This window comes from Erinaceus europaeus, chromosome 12 (genome assembly GCF_950295315.1).
Source record: "Erinaceus europaeus chromosome 12, mEriEur2.1, whole genome shotgun sequence".
In the NCBI taxonomy this organism is placed as follows: domain Eukaryota; kingdom Metazoa; phylum Chordata; class Mammalia; order Eulipotyphla; family Erinaceidae; genus Erinaceus; species Erinaceus europaeus.
The window spans coordinates 1,928,902-1,946,222 of record NC_080173.1 but is presented as its reverse complement, the minus strand read 5'-3'; the positions used below and the strand labels follow the sequence as shown (position 1 = coordinate 1,946,222).

At 55.6% G+C, this 17,321-nt stretch overlaps 1 protein-coding gene across 1 annotated transcript in view; it reads right to left on the bottom strand.

The window, feature by feature from the left end:
• Window positions 1-1,013: 1,013 nt before the first annotated feature.
• Window positions 1,014-17,321, bottom strand: part of KCNH6 (potassium voltage-gated channel subfamily H member 6) — a 28,394-nt gene continuing 12,086 nt past the window's right edge. The window contains exons 6-13 of the mRNA XM_007527654.2: window positions 13,940-14,339; window positions 11,993-12,192; window positions 11,583-11,835; window positions 7,485-7,678; window positions 5,216-5,300; window positions 4,536-4,704; window positions 3,742-3,928; window positions 1,014-3,467 (exon numbers count right to left, since the gene is read on the bottom strand). Of these exons, the coding sequence (XP_007527716.1) occupies window positions 3,183-3,467; window positions 3,742-3,928; window positions 4,536-4,704; window positions 5,216-5,300; window positions 7,485-7,678; window positions 11,583-11,835; window positions 11,993-12,192; window positions 13,940-14,339 (1,773 nt within the window). The 3' untranslated portion in view covers window positions 1,014-3,182. The remainder of the gene's footprint in view (window positions 3,468-3,741; window positions 3,929-4,535; window positions 4,705-5,215; window positions 5,301-7,484; window positions 7,679-11,582; window positions 11,836-11,992; window positions 12,193-13,939; window positions 14,340-17,321) is intronic.

Genomic DNA, 17,321 nt, shown 5'->3' with positions numbered 1-17,321 from the left:
CGTTGGCTGCCGGACACGTCCTTCCGACCGCTTCCGTCTCCCCATTGGCTACGGCCCCCAGAGTCTTCTCTCTATTGGCGGATGCGTCTGTCACTCCAGCCCCAGGCCCCGCCCCTTCCCGGGGGCGGGTCGGACGCTCGCACAGGCCTCCAGCTCATTAGCCAGCAGAGCTGTCAATCAGCGAGGCAACGGCGCTGCGGGGGCGCCGGGAGGCTGCGGGGCTGCGCCGGGCCGTTGCCGCTCGTGTCTGCTCTCGCCTCCCCTCTGCAGCGGCTAGTGTCAGGGCGTCTTTCATTATTTTATTTCTCTTCTTCTTCAAATCCTTATTTATTATTGGATACGAGAGAGAAGTTGGGAGCGGCGGGGGAGAGGGAGGGAGCCGCCGCCTGCAGCCCCTTCCCCGCTCGTGAAGCTTCCCCCCTGCAGGCGGGGACTGGGGGCTTGAACCCGGCTCCCTGCGCACTGTGCTGTGCACTCAGCCGGACGCACCACCGCCCGCCCCCCCCCCCCTTTTTTCTTTGCCTCCAGGGTCATCGCCGGGGCTCGGTGCCCGCACCGCGAATCCACGGCTCCTGGAGGCCGTTTTCCCATTTTGGGGCCCTCGTCGTTGTTGCTGCTGCTGTCGCCATTGCTGCTGCCGTTGGACGGGACAGAGAGACATGGAGAGAGGAGGGGAAAGACAGAGAGGGGGAGAGAAAGACAGACACCTGCAGACCTGCTGCACCGCTTGCGAGGCGACTCCCCCTGCGGGTGGGGAGCCGGGGGCTCGAACCCGGGATCCTCACGCCGGGCCCTGCGCTTAGACACCTGTAGCCCAGCTTCACCACTCGTGAAACTTCCCCTGCAGGGGGCGTGGGCCCGGGTCCTTGTGCACCGTGACATGTGCGCTTAATCAGCTGTGCCGTCGCCTGGCCCCTGCCACTTCAGTTTCTACAAAAAGCTGAATATACGAGCGCCTTTGTACTAAGAGGAGCCCTAAAGGTCTTAGTAAGGTGACAAAATCTCAACTTTTAGCTTTCAGTGTATTTATTTTTTATGAGTAGCAGTAACATATGAGTGACATGTGAGTAACATAACAGAGAGAGAGAGAGAGAAAAGGAGACAGACCAGAGCGCTGTTCAGCTCCGGCTAGCGGTGGCGCCAGTTATTACACCCGGGACGGGACCCTTAGGACTTCAGGCACAAACACTGTGCTCAACACATTCAGCTATTTCACTGGCCCTGAATCTCAGTGTGTGTGTGTCCAACAAAGTTATCAATGATAGACTTCAGAGCATGTTAATAAACGACAGAGCATAGAGTTGGGTGGAAGGAAATAGAATCATGCTAAGAGGGAAAAGAATGATGTTACAGAACTTGTCCTCGTGCTTGATTTCTTAATGAGTTTTTGTTTCAGAGAGAGCAGGTTACAGCACCGCTCAGCTCTGGCATATGGTGGTGCCAGAAAGGAGCCCGGACCGCTGGGGTCTCGGGCATGAAAGTCTAGTGTACAGACTACTGTGCTGTCTCCCCAGCCCCTGTCCTCACGTTTTAAAACTTAATTTTGATTCTCAAACAACTGCTGTTTGTATCAAAATGGATCAACACCAAGGGAGGTTTATAAAGTGCTAATATTTAGGACACATTGGAAATTGCATCCTTTTCTAAATATGGAAATGTATCAATGAGGTATGGTTTGCTTTCCCAGATATCCAGAGAAAGGCAAAGAAACCACCTCATCAGAGCTGCCTTCAATGTAGTCAGCTCAAACCTGGGTCTTCCTGGAGGCAAACTTTTTTTTTGTGAGCTTCATTGAAATAACTTTAGATGCCAATTTATAAGTCCATATGAACACATTTTCCAAAAAAGCCACATGGAGCTAGGAATGAACTTAGGGCCTCACACATATGTGACACCACAGAGCGGCTTTCTGGATCCAGTGTTTCATTTAAAGTGAGGGAGAGGAGAGCAAAATGGAAACGTCAGGGAGCTAGCTCCCTGTGCCACCCCTGGTGTTCCCATGTGGTATCAGGGCTCACAGCCAGGCCTTGCTGTTACGATCTGCTTTCTCTACCAGGCCACCTATCTCCAGCTCCATGTTCAAAAGTTTTTACAGAAATACTTGAACGAAAGAGGTAAAATATGGTGGCTGGCAATCTACTGCAGTGGGGTCGTTAACTGCACAGATTCTCAAGACTATTTGGGTTCCAGGTATGTCCTCCTTTTCCTATTGTGTTGAGCAAGATTCTTTTTTTTTTTTTAATTCATCAAATTAAAATTTACACATAGAATTGCACCTGTTTCTTTACAACCTGAAACACACTCACATACCCTGTCTCTAGATCAGGAACTAGAACAATAGCAGCATCCGAGAAGTCCCCTTCATCCTGCTGAGGAAAGTTTCATGGTATCTCTCTGTTCCAAATCATACTTCCCCGAGACAGGACTAAGGATGATGACCCCATCTGGTTCTGTAAGAATTCGATCAACTATTATCCACAGAGCAGTCAGCATGGTGCCCAGGCCTGAGCCAGACGAGGGAAGTGTTGGCTGTTGTCAGGATTCTCCACGGCCCTCAGGCTCGTCCCTCTGGGCCTCCCTACAGCCCAGCCTATAGTGCTCACACAGCTGCTTTCTGCAGGGGTTCGGAAGGACCACAGCCGCTGACACTCATGTCCCTGGGACCTGCAGATAAGTTACCAATGCGGCTGAAGTGAACCTGTATGATTTTTACTGGTTTAAGACACTCCACTACCTGCTAGCACTCCAGAAGCCCTTCCAGGACCACTGGGGCAGGCTAGTTGAGGAACGGGGCTCTACCCTGATGTGTCCACTGATGCAGAGGACACCTTCATGTTCAGGCAGGTCTGACCAGCTGTGGGGCTGAGCTGAGGCGGTGGACGGCTCAGAGCTGGGAACAACCTCGCCTGGCCCAGAGCAAGGCTTTCCCAGAGGCCAGAACATGTTTCTTTTTCACTAATGGCTTCCTCCTGGGTGGCTTGCTCACCTGGCCCCGGTCTCAGGTCTAAACAAGCCCTGGGGAAGGCTGGGCTGAGTCCTCTGGGCGACCTCGGCTAGCAGCTCATGGAACTGTTTCTAGAGGCCCGTCTTGGTGGCTGCCTGCCTCCCTCATCCTTAACTCTCATAGTGTCTTACTACTTTTTGGGGGGTGGGGGGTGGGTGCAAGGTGGTATTCAGTGTTTCTAACTTCCTGGAAATCCGGGATCTGAGTCACATCTCTGGAAATCTAGCTGCCTGGGGACAGAGCCAAGGTTTTCTGGGAGGGAGGGGAAACGGGGAACACAGACAAGTTCCTGTCCCTCTGGGGGAAGCAGAGGGGGGGTCAGGGGTGACAAGAGCCCCTCAGGCTGCTCCTGCTCCAAGGACAATGCCGGTGTTTCGCCCATGGCCGCGGCTGGCTGAGGCATCCCACAGAGGAAAAGTCTGTGCCTCGGCCGACCCCTGTCCAAGTCTTCATAGCGTTGGGTCTGTGAGGCATAAGAAAGAGGGACACAGGCAGTGTGGGGCCTCTCACCCCACTGACTTTTGGGATGGAGGCTGGCGGAGCTGTGTCCTGTTACCCAGCTGTGGGCTCTGTGCTCATGGGATGGGCCCAGGGAGCCCGGCTGGACTGTCAAGGACAGCAGAAGCCATGGTGGCTCTCAGGACACAGGCCCAGGGTCTGAAGCCCCACTGAGACCAAGGTGGGGATGGGAGGAGACATTCCCTGAAGTACCTCTGGAGACTCCCTCCCCGGCTCACCTGTGCAGGAGACAGACTGCTCGGGGCCAGCCTAGCTTCCAGATTCTGAGTCACGGAGGCTGCGGGAAGCAAGGCCAGGTCTCTGGACGTGGGGGCTCCCAGGATGTAGCTGGTAGGGCCCTGGGGCAGAGGCTGCTGAAGAAGCTGCAGGATGTGACTGAGGTCTGAGGCCATGCGGGACTCCAGCCTATGGGACGGAACCCCGAGTTCAGGGTTGGGTTTGTGTGAGCGGCTCAACTTCCGAGAGCAGCTGCTCTGAGGCCTTTATTCTGTTTCCGCTGGGTCGACTGGCAGCCTGGGCCACACCTGAAGCTCTTTCCCCGCTGCAGTCCACAGCCCTCCCCTCCCAGCTGTGGTGATGACAGTGACGGCCGAGCACACAGCACTTCCTTCTCAGCTGAAGCTTTGATTGGGTATTCTGATCAGCTGTGCCTCATGGAAGGCTGGGCAGTGGCTGGGAGTGTTCAAGTGGCTAAGAACCCGCCCACACTTGTTGCTAAGTAGCAGAGCCAGGATTTGAACCCAGGACTGTGATGCTCCTCAATTTTCACCTGGCCACTGCAGCTCCGAAACCCACATGTTGTTCCCCCGACAGCGTCCACATTCACAAGGTTTTGCAGGTCCTCTTCCATTTTCTGGGACAAGCCACCCACGGAGTTGTGCTCACCAGCTCCACGGGGCACCCTGTGCTGTCTCCGAGCCACCAGAAGGGGGCGCCCATGCCTAGCCTGCAACTAGGACAGCCTCTGCCGCTGCCCCCAGCTCGGGGCCCCAGCTCTGCCTGAGGGGCTCACCTGCTCATCTGCGCCTGGAGCTGCTCCACCCTGGAGCCTAGCCCCCGAGGCCAGCAGTCGGGGTCTCCCCGAGGGTCTGGCGGGTGGTCCCTTGGCCTTGGGGGCACTTGCTGCAGCAGCTCCGGCCAGAGGTCAGACACCTCAGAGATGCTCAGGGAGGGAGCTGCACCTGCAGGAAGCAGAGGGAGGCCCGGGCTTCATTCTCCCTGGCTTCTGGGGCCTGATGGTGAATGCAGAGTGTGATGCCCCTAGTGCTGTGGGAACACCAGCTCCAGCCTGGATCTTCCTTCCTGGGCACTTTGGAGCAGAAGGGACTCTAAGCATCCATGATGCAGAAAGCTGGACCCCAAGTTGGCGGAGGAGGGGGCTGGCTGGGGTTTCCAGCCCTGACCTCACTGTCTGTGGATCTGCAGACCAGTGGGTCCCGTGGCGTCCCTCTGTGGAAACTTGGGGAGCTGACCAGAACCCACCCACCCTGGGGGCAGCCCTCACTCTGGCTCGGAAGGTACATGGCCAAAGGGCCCAGAGCCCCAGACCTAGGAAGGAGGGAGTCCCCTCCACTTGTTCAGGATCCAGGGCCTCAGCCAAGGGGAGGCAGGATGAGAAGGAGCTGGGAAGAGGTGGGAAGCTGGGTAGGCCCTCAGTCTGGGACAGGCAGGTGGTGGGGTGGCTTTGCTCACCTGACTGGTTGTCACTGAGGAAGAAGCCTTGCTGGTCCTGGCCACCTGCAGCCTGTCTGGGTGACGCATGGAGACCCCCGGCTGCCTTGTGGGGGAATAAGAGCGTCAGGTAATAGGGACTGAGGCCAGGCCAGGCCAGGAGCTCTTCCCCCCAGGAGTGCTAGGTGGTGGCAGGAGGTGCTCTGGGCAGCTCGCCGCAGGCTCTGCCCTACGTGCGTGGGCACATGAGCAGGGCCTTGGAGATGCACTCCCACCTCCCAGCATGGTGTTGGGAGAAGCTGTCTTGAGCAGCAAGATCTGAGGACAGAGGACAGAGGCACTGTCTTCTCCGTTCTCCCCTGCCTGAGTGTCCTGCTGCCCCAGCCGTCGAGGGAAGCCAATAGGAGAGTTTGTCAGTTTCTTTTCTGGACTCTCCCAGCCCAGTCAGGAGGCACCCTTGTATAGCCTTGGCAGCTCACTTGGCACTGTGAGACTTGGGGGGTGCTCAGGGGCTGCAGATGCCCTAGGCCATTGCGACTACTCCCTTCTCGCCCTGGTATCTGGCACCGAACGCTCGGGCCACTTGAGAGCTCCTATTGGTGGGGCCTTGCAGGGCAGGCTCCTGATGTGAGGCTTCTTGGATGGGGAGAAGGGGAATGGCACTGGGCACAGTGTGGGAAGGCAGTCCACAGCAAGTACCACCTTCTGGAAATGGGGCGTGGGGCCAGGGGTTCTGACCACCCCTCTATCCGTCTTCAGGGCTCTTTGTGCTAGTGTCTCCTTGACAACCCTGAGCTCCTGGAATTTGGCCTCTCTACACCCCTTATGACTTTCTTGGGTTCTGACTGCGTGGCTTTTTATTTATTTTTTTTTAAAAGGTCTTTGTATTTATTTATTTATTTTCCATTTTGTTGCCCTTGTTGTTGTACTTATTCTTGTTGTCGATGTCGTCATTAGCTAGGACAGAGAGAAATGGAGAGAGGAGGGGAAGACAGAGGGGGGAGAGAAAGACAGACACCTGCAGACCTGCTTCACCGCCTGCGAAGCGACTCCCCTGCAGGTGGGGACCCGGGGGCTTGAACCAGGATCCTTGCTCTCCAGTCCTTTTGCTTCGCGCCACGTGTGCTTAACCCGCTGCACTACCGCCCGACTCCCGTGGCTCTTTATTTTTCCCCAAGTTGTAATAACCTCTTCCACTGATCAAAAGACTTGAGAGGAGAGGCCACTGTCTCCTCCCCTGGCCCCTTCCCCCATAGATTTACTTATGAGAAAGAAGAGAGGACCAGGCCATCAGTCTGGCACATGCAACGCTAGAGATGGAACTCAGGACCTCATGCTTGAGAGGCTAGTACTTGAAACACCGAGTGACTTCCTGGGCTGCAGCCTGTCCCTCCATTCCCCTGAGGCCTGGCTCTGTGAGCCCAGATGGCAGTCCCTTCCTGGACTATGGAGTCGCACAGATCTGCGTTCTCACTTGTCACCTGTCATTGGCTAGAAAGGCTACATGACTCAGTCAACTTATTTATCCTCTTGGACTTTCCATTTCCTCATCTGGCAAAGGGGACCAGCGACACCATCCACAAGGGTCCTAGTGAGATCATACAACAGAAAGGCAGCACTCGGCACACAGCTGGCACTCAGGTACTCAGCACACAGCTGGAGCTCAGGTACTTGGCACACAGCTGGCGCTCAGGTACACAGCAGACAGCTGGAGCTCAGGTACTTGGCACACAGCTGGAGCTCAGGTACTCAGCACATAGCTGGAGCTCAGGTACTCAGCACACAGCTGGAGCTCAGGTACTCAGCACATAGCTGGAGCTCAGGTACTCAGCACACAGCTGGAGCTCAGTTACTAGGCACACAGTTGGAGCTAAGGTACTCGGCACACAGCTGGAGCTCAGGTACTCAGCACATAGCTGGAGCTCAGGTACTCGGCACACAGCTGGCGCTCAGGTACTCAGCACACAGCTGGAGCTTAGTTACTAGGCACACAGCAGGCGCTCAGGTACTCGCACACAGCTGGCGCTCAGGTACTCAGCACACAGCTGGAGTTTAGTTACTAGGCACACAGCAGGCTGAGCTCAGCAAGTGGTAGTTCCCACATTGTATTGAGCCGACTGTGGAGGGTACAGGAAGGATTATGGCCAAGGATTTGGGGTGCAGGGTGAGGCTGAATGGGAGGGAGGTGGTGGGCCGGAGTCCTCTTCACCAGACAGGCTGAGGTCTCCAGAGGGAGCCAGTTACCGGTTGTGGGGCCACCACCTCCCTGGCCCGTGCTGCCCACACTCACATCCCGCAGGTTGAAGGTGACCTCCAGTTGGCTCCAGAAGCTGTCTGCGAAGGCGGGGTACATGTCCAGCACCTCCAGTAGGTCTGCCCACTGAATCTTGTGCAGGTCACAGTAGGTCAGGGCCCGCACATCCGTGCTGGACTTGCCTGGCCGTGCGTGGAGGCTGACAGGCTCCCCGAAGATGTCATTCTTCCCTGCCGGTCAGAGGAGTGAGGTCTGTCCACAGTCGGTTCCAAGTCACAGAGCCTCCCTGGAGGGCCCTGGCCTTGACATCCTGCCACCCTACCTCAGGGCCCCAGCCTGTGTGGAGGTTGTTTAGGGTTGAAGCTGGGGTCTAGAGGCCCGGGCTTCAGGAAGGAACTCTTCCCCTGTGCCCTGGGCTCAATAGCGGCTCCCCTTACCCCCATCCCAGCATGTGGGTCTTCCCACCATCTCCAGGCCCCTAAGGTCACCTGTGACCAGGAACCCCTCCTGTTTCCCACCTTCTCTGTGCTGCCGCCAGCTCTCCCCCCAGGGACAGTGGGCAGTAAGAGACTAGAGGCTCCGTGTGCAGTGTCCCGTCTCTCAGCCTGACTCTGTGCTGTGAAGGGAAGAGAGCCCAGGCCAGGAGCACCCCACAGGCTTCTCTCTATAGTGGGGCCAGGTGGCAGCATGGCACTGGCACAAGTGGCTCCCCTCTCTGGACCCCTGAAGTGGATGTGACTGGATCTGCCTTGCCTCAGGGCTGTCTGGGGGAGTGGATGTGGCCATTGAGATAGGGCAGCCATCGAGAGGCGCCAGGCAGATTCTGCAAGGCCTGGAGAGCAAGCACATACAGGGGAGGTGGACTGTGTCCTCCAGGCCCTGCCCTGAGCACAGCACGAGAACATTAGGGGCTGCCCAGGTGCCCAGGTCTTAAGCACTGGTGACATGTGGAGCCACAGGCAGATGAGAGCAAGCGTCAGGAGCTGCAAAGTGGGAGGGTGCATGCCACCAAGGCTGGTTACAGACAGGCAGCAGAGCAGTGGGGGCTGGCTTGTGAGACAAAGGGCAGTAGGTCTCCAGGAAAAAGGCGACAGTTAGGCAGAAGAAAGGGCAGGTGGTCATGCTGCTGAGTCATGGCTGGGAGCAGAGTGCTCCGGGAGCCAGTACAGTGAAGTGATGGGAGCAGAGTGCTCTGGGAGCCAGTACAGTGACGGTGATGGGAGCCGAGTGCTCTGGGAGCTAGCACAGTGACGGTGATGGAAGCCGAGTGCTCCGGGAGCTAGCACAGTGACAGTGATGGGAGCAGAGTGCTCCGGGAGCTAGCACAGTGACGGTGATGGGAGCAGAGTGCTCCGGGAGACAGTACAGTGACGGTGATGGGAGCAGAGTGCTCCGGGAGACAGTACAGTGACGGTGATGGGAGCCGAGTGCTCCGGGAGCTAGCACAGTGACAGTGATGGGAGCAGAGTGCTCCGGGAGCTAGCACAGTGACGGTGATGGGAGCAGAGTGCTCCGGGAGCCAGTACAGTGACGGTGATGGGAGCCGAGTGCTCCGGGAGCCAGTACAGTGGTGGTGATGGGAGCCGAGTGCTCCGGGAGCTAGCACAGTGAAGTGATGGGAGCATAGTGCTCTGGGAGCCAGTACAGTGACAGTGATGGGAGCAGAGTGCTCCGGGAGCCAGTACAGTGAAGTGATGGGAGCAGAGTGCTCCGGGAGCCAGTACAGTGACGGTGATGGGAGCTGAGTGCTCCGGGAGCTAGCACAGTGAAGTGATGGGAGCATAGTGCTCTGGGAGCCAGTACAGTGACAGTGATGGGAGCAGAGTGCTCCGGGAGCCAGTACAGTGACGGTGATGGGAGTAGAGTGCTCCGGGAGCCAGTACAGTGAAGTGATGGGAGCAGAGTGCTCTGGGAGCCAGTACAGTGACGGTGATGGAGCAGAGTGCTCCGGGAGCCAGTACAGTGAAGTGATGGGAGCCGAGTGCTCCGGGAGCCAGTACAGTGACGGTGATGGGAGCAGAGTGCTCCGGGAGCTAGTACAGTGACGGTGATGGGAGCAGAGTGCTCCGGGAGCCAGTACAGTGACGGTGATGGGAGCAGAGTGCTCCGGGAGCCAGTACAGTGACGGTGATGGGAGCAGAGTGCTCCGGGAGCCAGTACAGTGACGGTGATGGGAGCCGAGTGCTCCGGGAGCCAGTATAGTGACGGTGATGGGAGCCGAGTGCTCCGGGAGCTAGTACAGTGACGGTGATGGGAGCAGAGTGCTCCGGGAGCCAGTACAGTGACGGTGATGGGAGCAGAGTGCTCCGGGAGCTAGTACAGTGACGGTGATGGGAGCAGAGTGCTCCGGGAGCCAGTACAGTGACGGTGATGGGAGCCGAGTGCTCCGGGAGCCAGTACAGTGACGGTGATGGGAGCAGAGTGCTCCGGGAGCCAGTACAGTGACGGTGATGGGAGCAGAGTGCTCCGGGAGCCAGTACAGTGACGGTTATGGGAGCAGAGTGCTCTGGGAGCCAGTAGAGTGACGGTGATGGGAGCCGAGTGCTCCGGGAGCCAGTACAGTGACGGTGATGGGAGCCGAGTGCTCCGGGAGCTAGCACAGTGAAGTGATGGGAGCAGAGTGCTCCGGGAGCCAGTACAGTGACGGTGATGGGAGCAGAGTGCTCTGGGAGCCAGTACAGTGACGGTGATGGGAGCAGAGTGCTCCGGGAGCTAGCACAGTGAAGTGATGGGAGCAGAGTGCTCCGGGAGCCAGTACAGTGACGGTGATGGGAGCAGAGTGCTCTGGGAGCCAGTACAGTGACGATTAATGGGAGCAGAGTGCTCCGGGAGCCAGTACAGTGACGGTGATGGGAGCAGAGTGCTCCGGGAGCCAGTACAGTGACGGTTAATGGGAGCAGAGTGCTCCGGGAGCCAGTACAGTGACGGTGATGGGAGCAGAGTGCTCCGGGAGCCAGTAGAGTGGCTACTGGCTCCCCACAACTGCCCTCCCCACAACCTGTCCATCCCTCAACCTATTGACACTGGACAGTCACATTGACATTTGCACAGCAATGGGGGTGAGTGGACCTCCCCCAAGAGAACAAGATCAAAGCTCATTCACAGAGATGGGGACTGAGGCCTGGAGAAAGGAGGGACTGAGCAGGAGCTGAAATCGGGGCAGCACTGTAGTGATGCCGGATTATTATCTAATACTTATTTCTAACCAGGACACAGTGAGAAGATTCTGTGTCTGTAGCCGAAACTTAAATTGGACAGGCTTCTTCATCATTAATAGTAATCATCATCCCACCCACATGGACGGCACTCCTAAGGCATGTTGGGAGTGAGGGAAGGACTCTGCTTTAGCTCAGCCACGAAGGACATCTGCGTACAGCCTGGCAGGGGCCCTGGGGAGGGGCCCCATGGCTAGTGGCCTCATGTGCAGAGAGAGGCACCGGGAGGGGCAGGTAGGCAGGGAGAGTAGCTGATATGACTGGAGAAGGGAGAGCCGGAGGAAGGGGCAGGACTGAGGGTGGTCAGACAGGGGAGGGGATGTCCACTGGTACCCTGGGCCACAGGGAACTACGGAGAGATTCTGAGCAGGAGAAGAGTCTGCATGTGTGTGAGTCTCAGGCTCCAGGCAGAGACGGAGTTCAGTCCCCAGCACCACCATAAGCCAGAGCTGAGGAGGACTCTGGTAAAAGAAGAAGGCTTTGGGGCAGGGGGTGGGGGAGAGGGTGGTGGAATTAAGGACAGAGTCCTGTGAGACTCAGAGGTGAAGGGACATGTCCAGGATTGCTCAGCTGGTAAGTGGCAGAGTCTGTGTGTCCTTCCTCTGCTTCCTGTCCAGTACTAGGCCCTTTCTCAAAGTGTCCAAGGTGTCCTGCAGCTTCACCAAGTAAGGCTGTGAACCCCCCCCCCCCATGACCCAATAGAAGACAAAGGCTAACTCTCACCCCATCTGCCCGTCAAGAGAACAAGATAGAAGCTACCCCGGCTTCTGGCTCAGATACCTGGCCCTAGACTTAGCGCAAGGCCATTTATCGGTGTGAGCCTTAACTCCCCTGTCAGGAAGGTCTCAGTGGAGGGTGCCCAGGCCCGTCAGGAGGCGGGCGAGTCAGTCACACCTTCCCGCACTCCCGCTTCACTCACCCAGGATGGCCACCACCGCGTCGTCACGCAGGATCTCTATGGAGCCCCGGGAGATGAAGTAGAGGGTGGAGAGCACATCACCTTGGTGCACCAGCGTATCCCCGGGCGGGGCGTGCGTGGTCTTGAACTTGACGGCCAGCGCCCGCAGGCAGCCTTTGCTGGCGCCCTGGAAGGCCGGGCAGTGCTGCAGCAGCGCACGGTGCAGGTGCAGGCAGATGTCGGCCTGCAGGCACTCGGGGAAGCCCTTCAGCACCTGTGAGGCAGGTGGCCGCCAAGGTGGGGATGGGGAGAGCTGGGGGGGATACGGGCTCTGGGGCTCCCCGCGCGCGCCTCTGGGCCTAGGTCTCCCCTGGAGCGCCAGCCAGGGCTGGAGACTTGAGCTGTGTGTCCCACCTCACCCCGGGGCTCACCGCGTTCATGTCGATGCCGTTGGTGTAGGACCAGGCGTGCTGGAAGTACTCCTCCAGGCGCTGGCGCAGCGGGTTGGGGATCTGGTGGAAGCGGATGAACTCCCGCACCCTCAGCATCTGCGTGTGGTAGCGCGCGGTGCCCGAGTACAGCCGCTGGATGATGGCCGACACGTTGCCGAAGATGCTGGCGTACATGAGGGCTGCCACAGGGGGTGGGTGCCGGGTGAGCTCCCACATCTCCCTCCCCGGGCCACACCACCCCAGAGTCTGCTCCAGGACCCTCCTGGAGAGCCCCCTCAGCAGTCTGTTTGGAGCAGTCAGAAGTGCTCAGGACAGAGAGAACACAGGGACAAAGTGTCCTGTGCTCCCTGCTCTCCTCCCTCCGCTCCCTGCCTCCCTGGACCCAGAGGCCAAAGCCCGAGAGAGAAGAACTAGGCAATGGAGATAGGTCATTGTTATTTTAGTTCGTTTGTTTTCTCCTGCATGTTGTAAAAATATGATTCAAGGAAAACCCTTGGCCTCCTGTTTTTACCCAGGTTTTGCCGTTGTTTTTGATTTTCTGGGCTTTCACATCTCTAAATACTCTGAACATGACAACTTCCTCCACGTGTAAAATTCCACACTGCTGCACTAGCTCCTTTCTAGCCCTGGTGTGGCAGTGGGTAGGCAGAGCCTGGAGCCAGAGCCTAGGCCCTGGAATTGGCTCTTGGCATGACCTTTAGCCACCGAGGACCTGTGCATTCTTGTTCTGTAAGCTGGGTGTATAATATGGTGTTCATGGAGTAGGGGTGGGGAGGAAATGTGGTCCTTTGGGCTGGGGAGATAATATAATGCTGTATGGTGCAAAAAGATGTTCATGTCTGAGGTACCAGAGGCCTCCGGTTCAATCCCCAGCATCACCATAACGTGCATAACACAGCAATAATGTGCGTCAACAAATGCACTGTAAGCCACAAGCTCCCCCTTCCTCCCTCAGCAAAGCGGGTGGGGAGGGAGCCTTTGAGAATCACTTAACAAAGTGCCTGGCAGAGCAAGTTTCATGGCCAGGTGACCTCTGCTTGACCTAATGCTCTGCTGGCACCATATTGAAATCATTTTTTTAGGACTTACTCATTTTATTTATTTATTTTAGATAAGACTTACTCATTTTTATGAGAGAAACCAGGCACAGTTCTTTTATATAGGGAATCAGGGGTTGAACACAGGGCATCACATATGCACTGAGTCATCTTAGTGCGACCTCCCCAGCCAACTCCATGTTGCAAGCCTTAATACTTGCTTTTATTTCCTAATTTTTAAATTATCATTATTTATTTATTGGATAGAGACAGCCAGAAATTGAGAGGAGGATGGGAGATAGAGAGGGAGTGAGTGTTGAATGTAAAGCATTAATTCCCCAATAAAGAAATAAATTATTTAAAAAAAAAAGAGAGGGAGTGAGACAGAGAGACAGAGAGTCACCTGCAAACCTGCTTCACCACTCGCAAAGCTTTCCCCCTGCAGGTGGGGACCAGTGGCTTGAACCCGGGTTCTTGTGCACTGTAATATGTGCGCCACCACCTGGCCCCAACACTTGCTTCTTTAAACAAGGGCCTCCACATTTTTATTCCATATTGGGTTCTACAAATGAGGTAGGACTGTGGCGCCCGTGTCTAGGGAGGGCCCTGAGCATGTTCCCTGCTGTGTGTTCACACTGACTGTCGGAGGCTGTCACTGTGCTGTTCTCTGAGGACAAGCCTGTCACACTCAGGGACCTGAGTTCATCTGTATCTCACTGCAGAGCTGAGCCCGGGGCTCAGGGCTGTGACTCAGTGGTAGGACATGTGTTTTTGGTGATCTGAGGTCCTGGCTTACATCCCCTGGCACAAAAGCAAATGAACAAACAAATAAAAACTGGAGATGGAATTTCGTGGGTCAGACCCAGGCGGGCCAGGAGGTCGCACTCACAGCCGATGAGCATGACGCAGATGGAAAAGACCTTCTCGGAGTTGGTGTTGGGCGAGACATTGCCGAAGCCCACGCTGGTGAGGCTGCTGAAGGTGAAGTAGAGGGCAGTGACGTACTTGTCCTGCACCGAGGGGCCCGAGGCGGGGTCGCTGCCGTTGTAGTGCTTGCCGAGCTGCGTGCCGAGATTGTCTAGCCAGCCGATCTTGGGCTCCAGGTAGAGCCGCTCCACGTTGCCGATGGCGTACCAGATGCAGGCCAGCCAGTGCGCGATGAGCGCGAAGGTGCACATGAGCAGGAAGAGCACGGCCGCGCCGTACTCCGAGTAGCGGTCCAGCTTCCGCGCCACGCGCACCAGCCGCAGCAGCCGCGCCGTCTTCAGCAGCCCGATCAGGGTGGTGGTCTGGAGGGGTAGGAAGCAGGCCACGGGGCTGGGGGCGCAGGACTGCATTTGCCTACTCACTCACAGTCACTCACGCAGTCACACAGTCAAACCACAAACACGGAGGGAGACCTGGCTCTGGGTCTTAGACAATCTTCTGCCTCAAATCAAAAAACAAAACAGTGGCATTTATGACTCCTAGATGGAAGTCCAAGGGGAGCACAGAGCGAGGGGAGGTCAGGCCTGCAGGGAGCTGACACTTAAGGGCCTGGCAGTGGTGCACCCGGCTAAGTGCAAAGATTTGGGTTGCCCGGCTCCCCACCTGCAGGGAGTCACTTCACAGGCGGTGAAGCAGGTCTGCAGGTGTCTGTCTTTCTCTTTCCATCTCTATCTCCCCTTCCTCTCTTAATTTCTCTCTGTCTTATTTAATAAGAAACAGAAGAAAAGGGGGTCAGGCTGTAGCGTAGTGGGTTAAGTGCACATGGTGCGAAACTCGAGGACCAGCATAAGGATCCCGGTTCGAGCCCCCGGCTCCCCACCCGCAGGACAGTCGCTTCACAGGCGGTGAAGCAGGTCTGCAGGTGTCTGTCTTTCTCTCCCCCTCTCTGTCTTCCCCTCCTTTCTCCATTTCTCTTCTGTTTTATCTGGCAACAACAACATCAATAGCAACAATAATAATAACCCCATCAATAATAACCGTACCCCATCACCTGGGGCTCTAGTTTAAGAATTCTTGGATTCTTTAAAGATATGATGGGCCTAGACCTCTAATAGGTCCCTCTCTCCACCATCCCTGGTCACTTGAGAAACTTGTCCTCCTTATAAAGTAGCAACAGTAGGGACTGTCTTGCTCTCTGAAGGGAGGCTGGGTCAGCCTACTCTGCCACTTGAGGAAGACAGGTCCTGAAATGAGTGCAGCCTAGAATGTTCCCAGCTGTGACCACAGACTGCGAGCTCAGACTGACAGAGACTCAGGGGTTACAGGGGCTCATGTGCTAAATATGGGTCAGGCTGGGTCAGGATGACAGGGCAAACAGTTAATTTATCCGTAGGTTTTCTTTAAGTGTGGGGGCTACTCTCTGCCCTAATCCAACTTCCTAGCCCTATTCTCAACTCTGATACCATTTTCCCAGACAATATTTTTAGTCTGCCTGCAGATTAGCTATCAAACTCAAGCAAGAACTATGCAAGTTATGGGCCCATAAGGACAGATCTAAAATAGATTTTCTCATTTCTTTCCACCCTAAGATCCTTGTTCTCATCTGCTCTAGTCCTATTTTTTGGTTCCTGTTCATTAATCATTTTGTCCTGCTTTTTTTTTTTAACGGTGAAGTCACCGTTTTTTTTTTAATTTATTTTTCCTTTTTGTTGCCATTGATGTTTTTTATTGTTGTTGTAGTTATTATTGTTGTTGCTACTGATGTCGTTGTTGTTGGATAGGACAGAGAGAAATGGAGAGAGGAGGGGAAGACAGAGAGGGGGAGAGAAAGACAGACACATGCAGACCTGCTTCACCGCCTGTGAAGCGACTGTCCTGCCGGTGGGGAGCTGGGGGCCAAACTGGGATCCTTAACCAGTCCCTGTGCTTTGTGCCACGTGCGCTTAACCCGCTGTGGTACCACCCAACTCCCTTTGTCCTGCTTTATATCTTACTGCCTTTCAACCACCAAGTTGCAGATGCTACCATGATACCACCCTGACTTCCCTGGGCAGATGGCCTCACCAGTGTGTCCTGGAACCTCACCTTTCCAGAGCCCTGCCCCACTAGGGAAAGATAGAAACAGGCTGGGGGTGTGTAGATCAACCTGCCAGCACCCATGTTCAGTGGAGAAGCAACTACAAGAAACCAGAACACCAACCTTCTGCATCCCATAAAGAATTTTGGCCAGGGAGTCCGGTGGTAGCGCAGCGGGTTAAGCACACGTGGCACGAAGCTCAAGGACTAGCATGAGGATCGTGGTTCAAGCCCTGGCTCCCCACCTGCATGGGAGTCCCTTCACATGAGGTGAAGCAGGTCTGCAGGTGTCTGTCTTTCTCTCCCCCTCTCTGTTTTTCCCTCCTCTCTTCATTTCTCTCTGTCCTATCCAATAACGAAGACATCAATAACAACAATAATAACTACAACAACAATAGGGCAAAAGGGCAACAAAAGGGAAAATAAATACATAAAAATATATAAAAAAATAATTTTGGCCCATACCCCCAGAGGGGGAGAAATGTTAATGGAAGATGACCAGGGGGCTCTGAACCCCAATTCCATCAGGATCCAAAGAGAGAAGAAGAAGAAAAGGAAGGACATTCAGAAGTCATAGTAGGTGTAGGTGTCACTTAGAAAGGAAGAGAAGGCAGGATCATAGAAAGGATGGGCAAATATATATAAAATATAGGCAGACAGCTATAGAAATAATAGTCAACCCGTATCTGTGACCTTGGGAGAACTACTGCAGTTTCCAGTGGAGGGAATGGGGATACAGAATTTTGGTGGTGGGAATGGCACTGAATTTTATTACTGTTATAATTTTATAAATTAATATTAAATCACTAATAAAATTTAAAAAAGAGAAAGAAAGGAAGGGAGAAGAAGGCTGGATCTCCAGGCAGCCAGAGGAGAGGGCAATGGCGTTGCCTGCAGGCACCAAGCAGCCCTAGTGAAGACATGGTGCAGAGGGGAAGATGGCAGGGCAGGAGAAATGAGCCCAGAAGGCCAGGGGCTGCTCCTGGGCCCGGGGGTCTAGAAAGAGCTTGGCCGCTATTCTCCCTCAAGCCTTTGGGGAGCCCCAGAAGCTTCTGAGGCTCAGATCAGCTAAGTGACAGGTCAGACCAGTGAGCTGAAACTCTGGCTGCTGTGTGTGGGGAAGTGAGGCTGGCAGAGGCCTAGGCAGGAGCCGTGACTGTGAAGAGCAGGGCAAGGGCTTGGCGCGGATCTGCTGACAGCAGGCAGGCGGAGCAGGAATCCGCATGGGGTAGGTCCCTCCTGATGCAGGGGCTAAGGGGGAGTGGGGA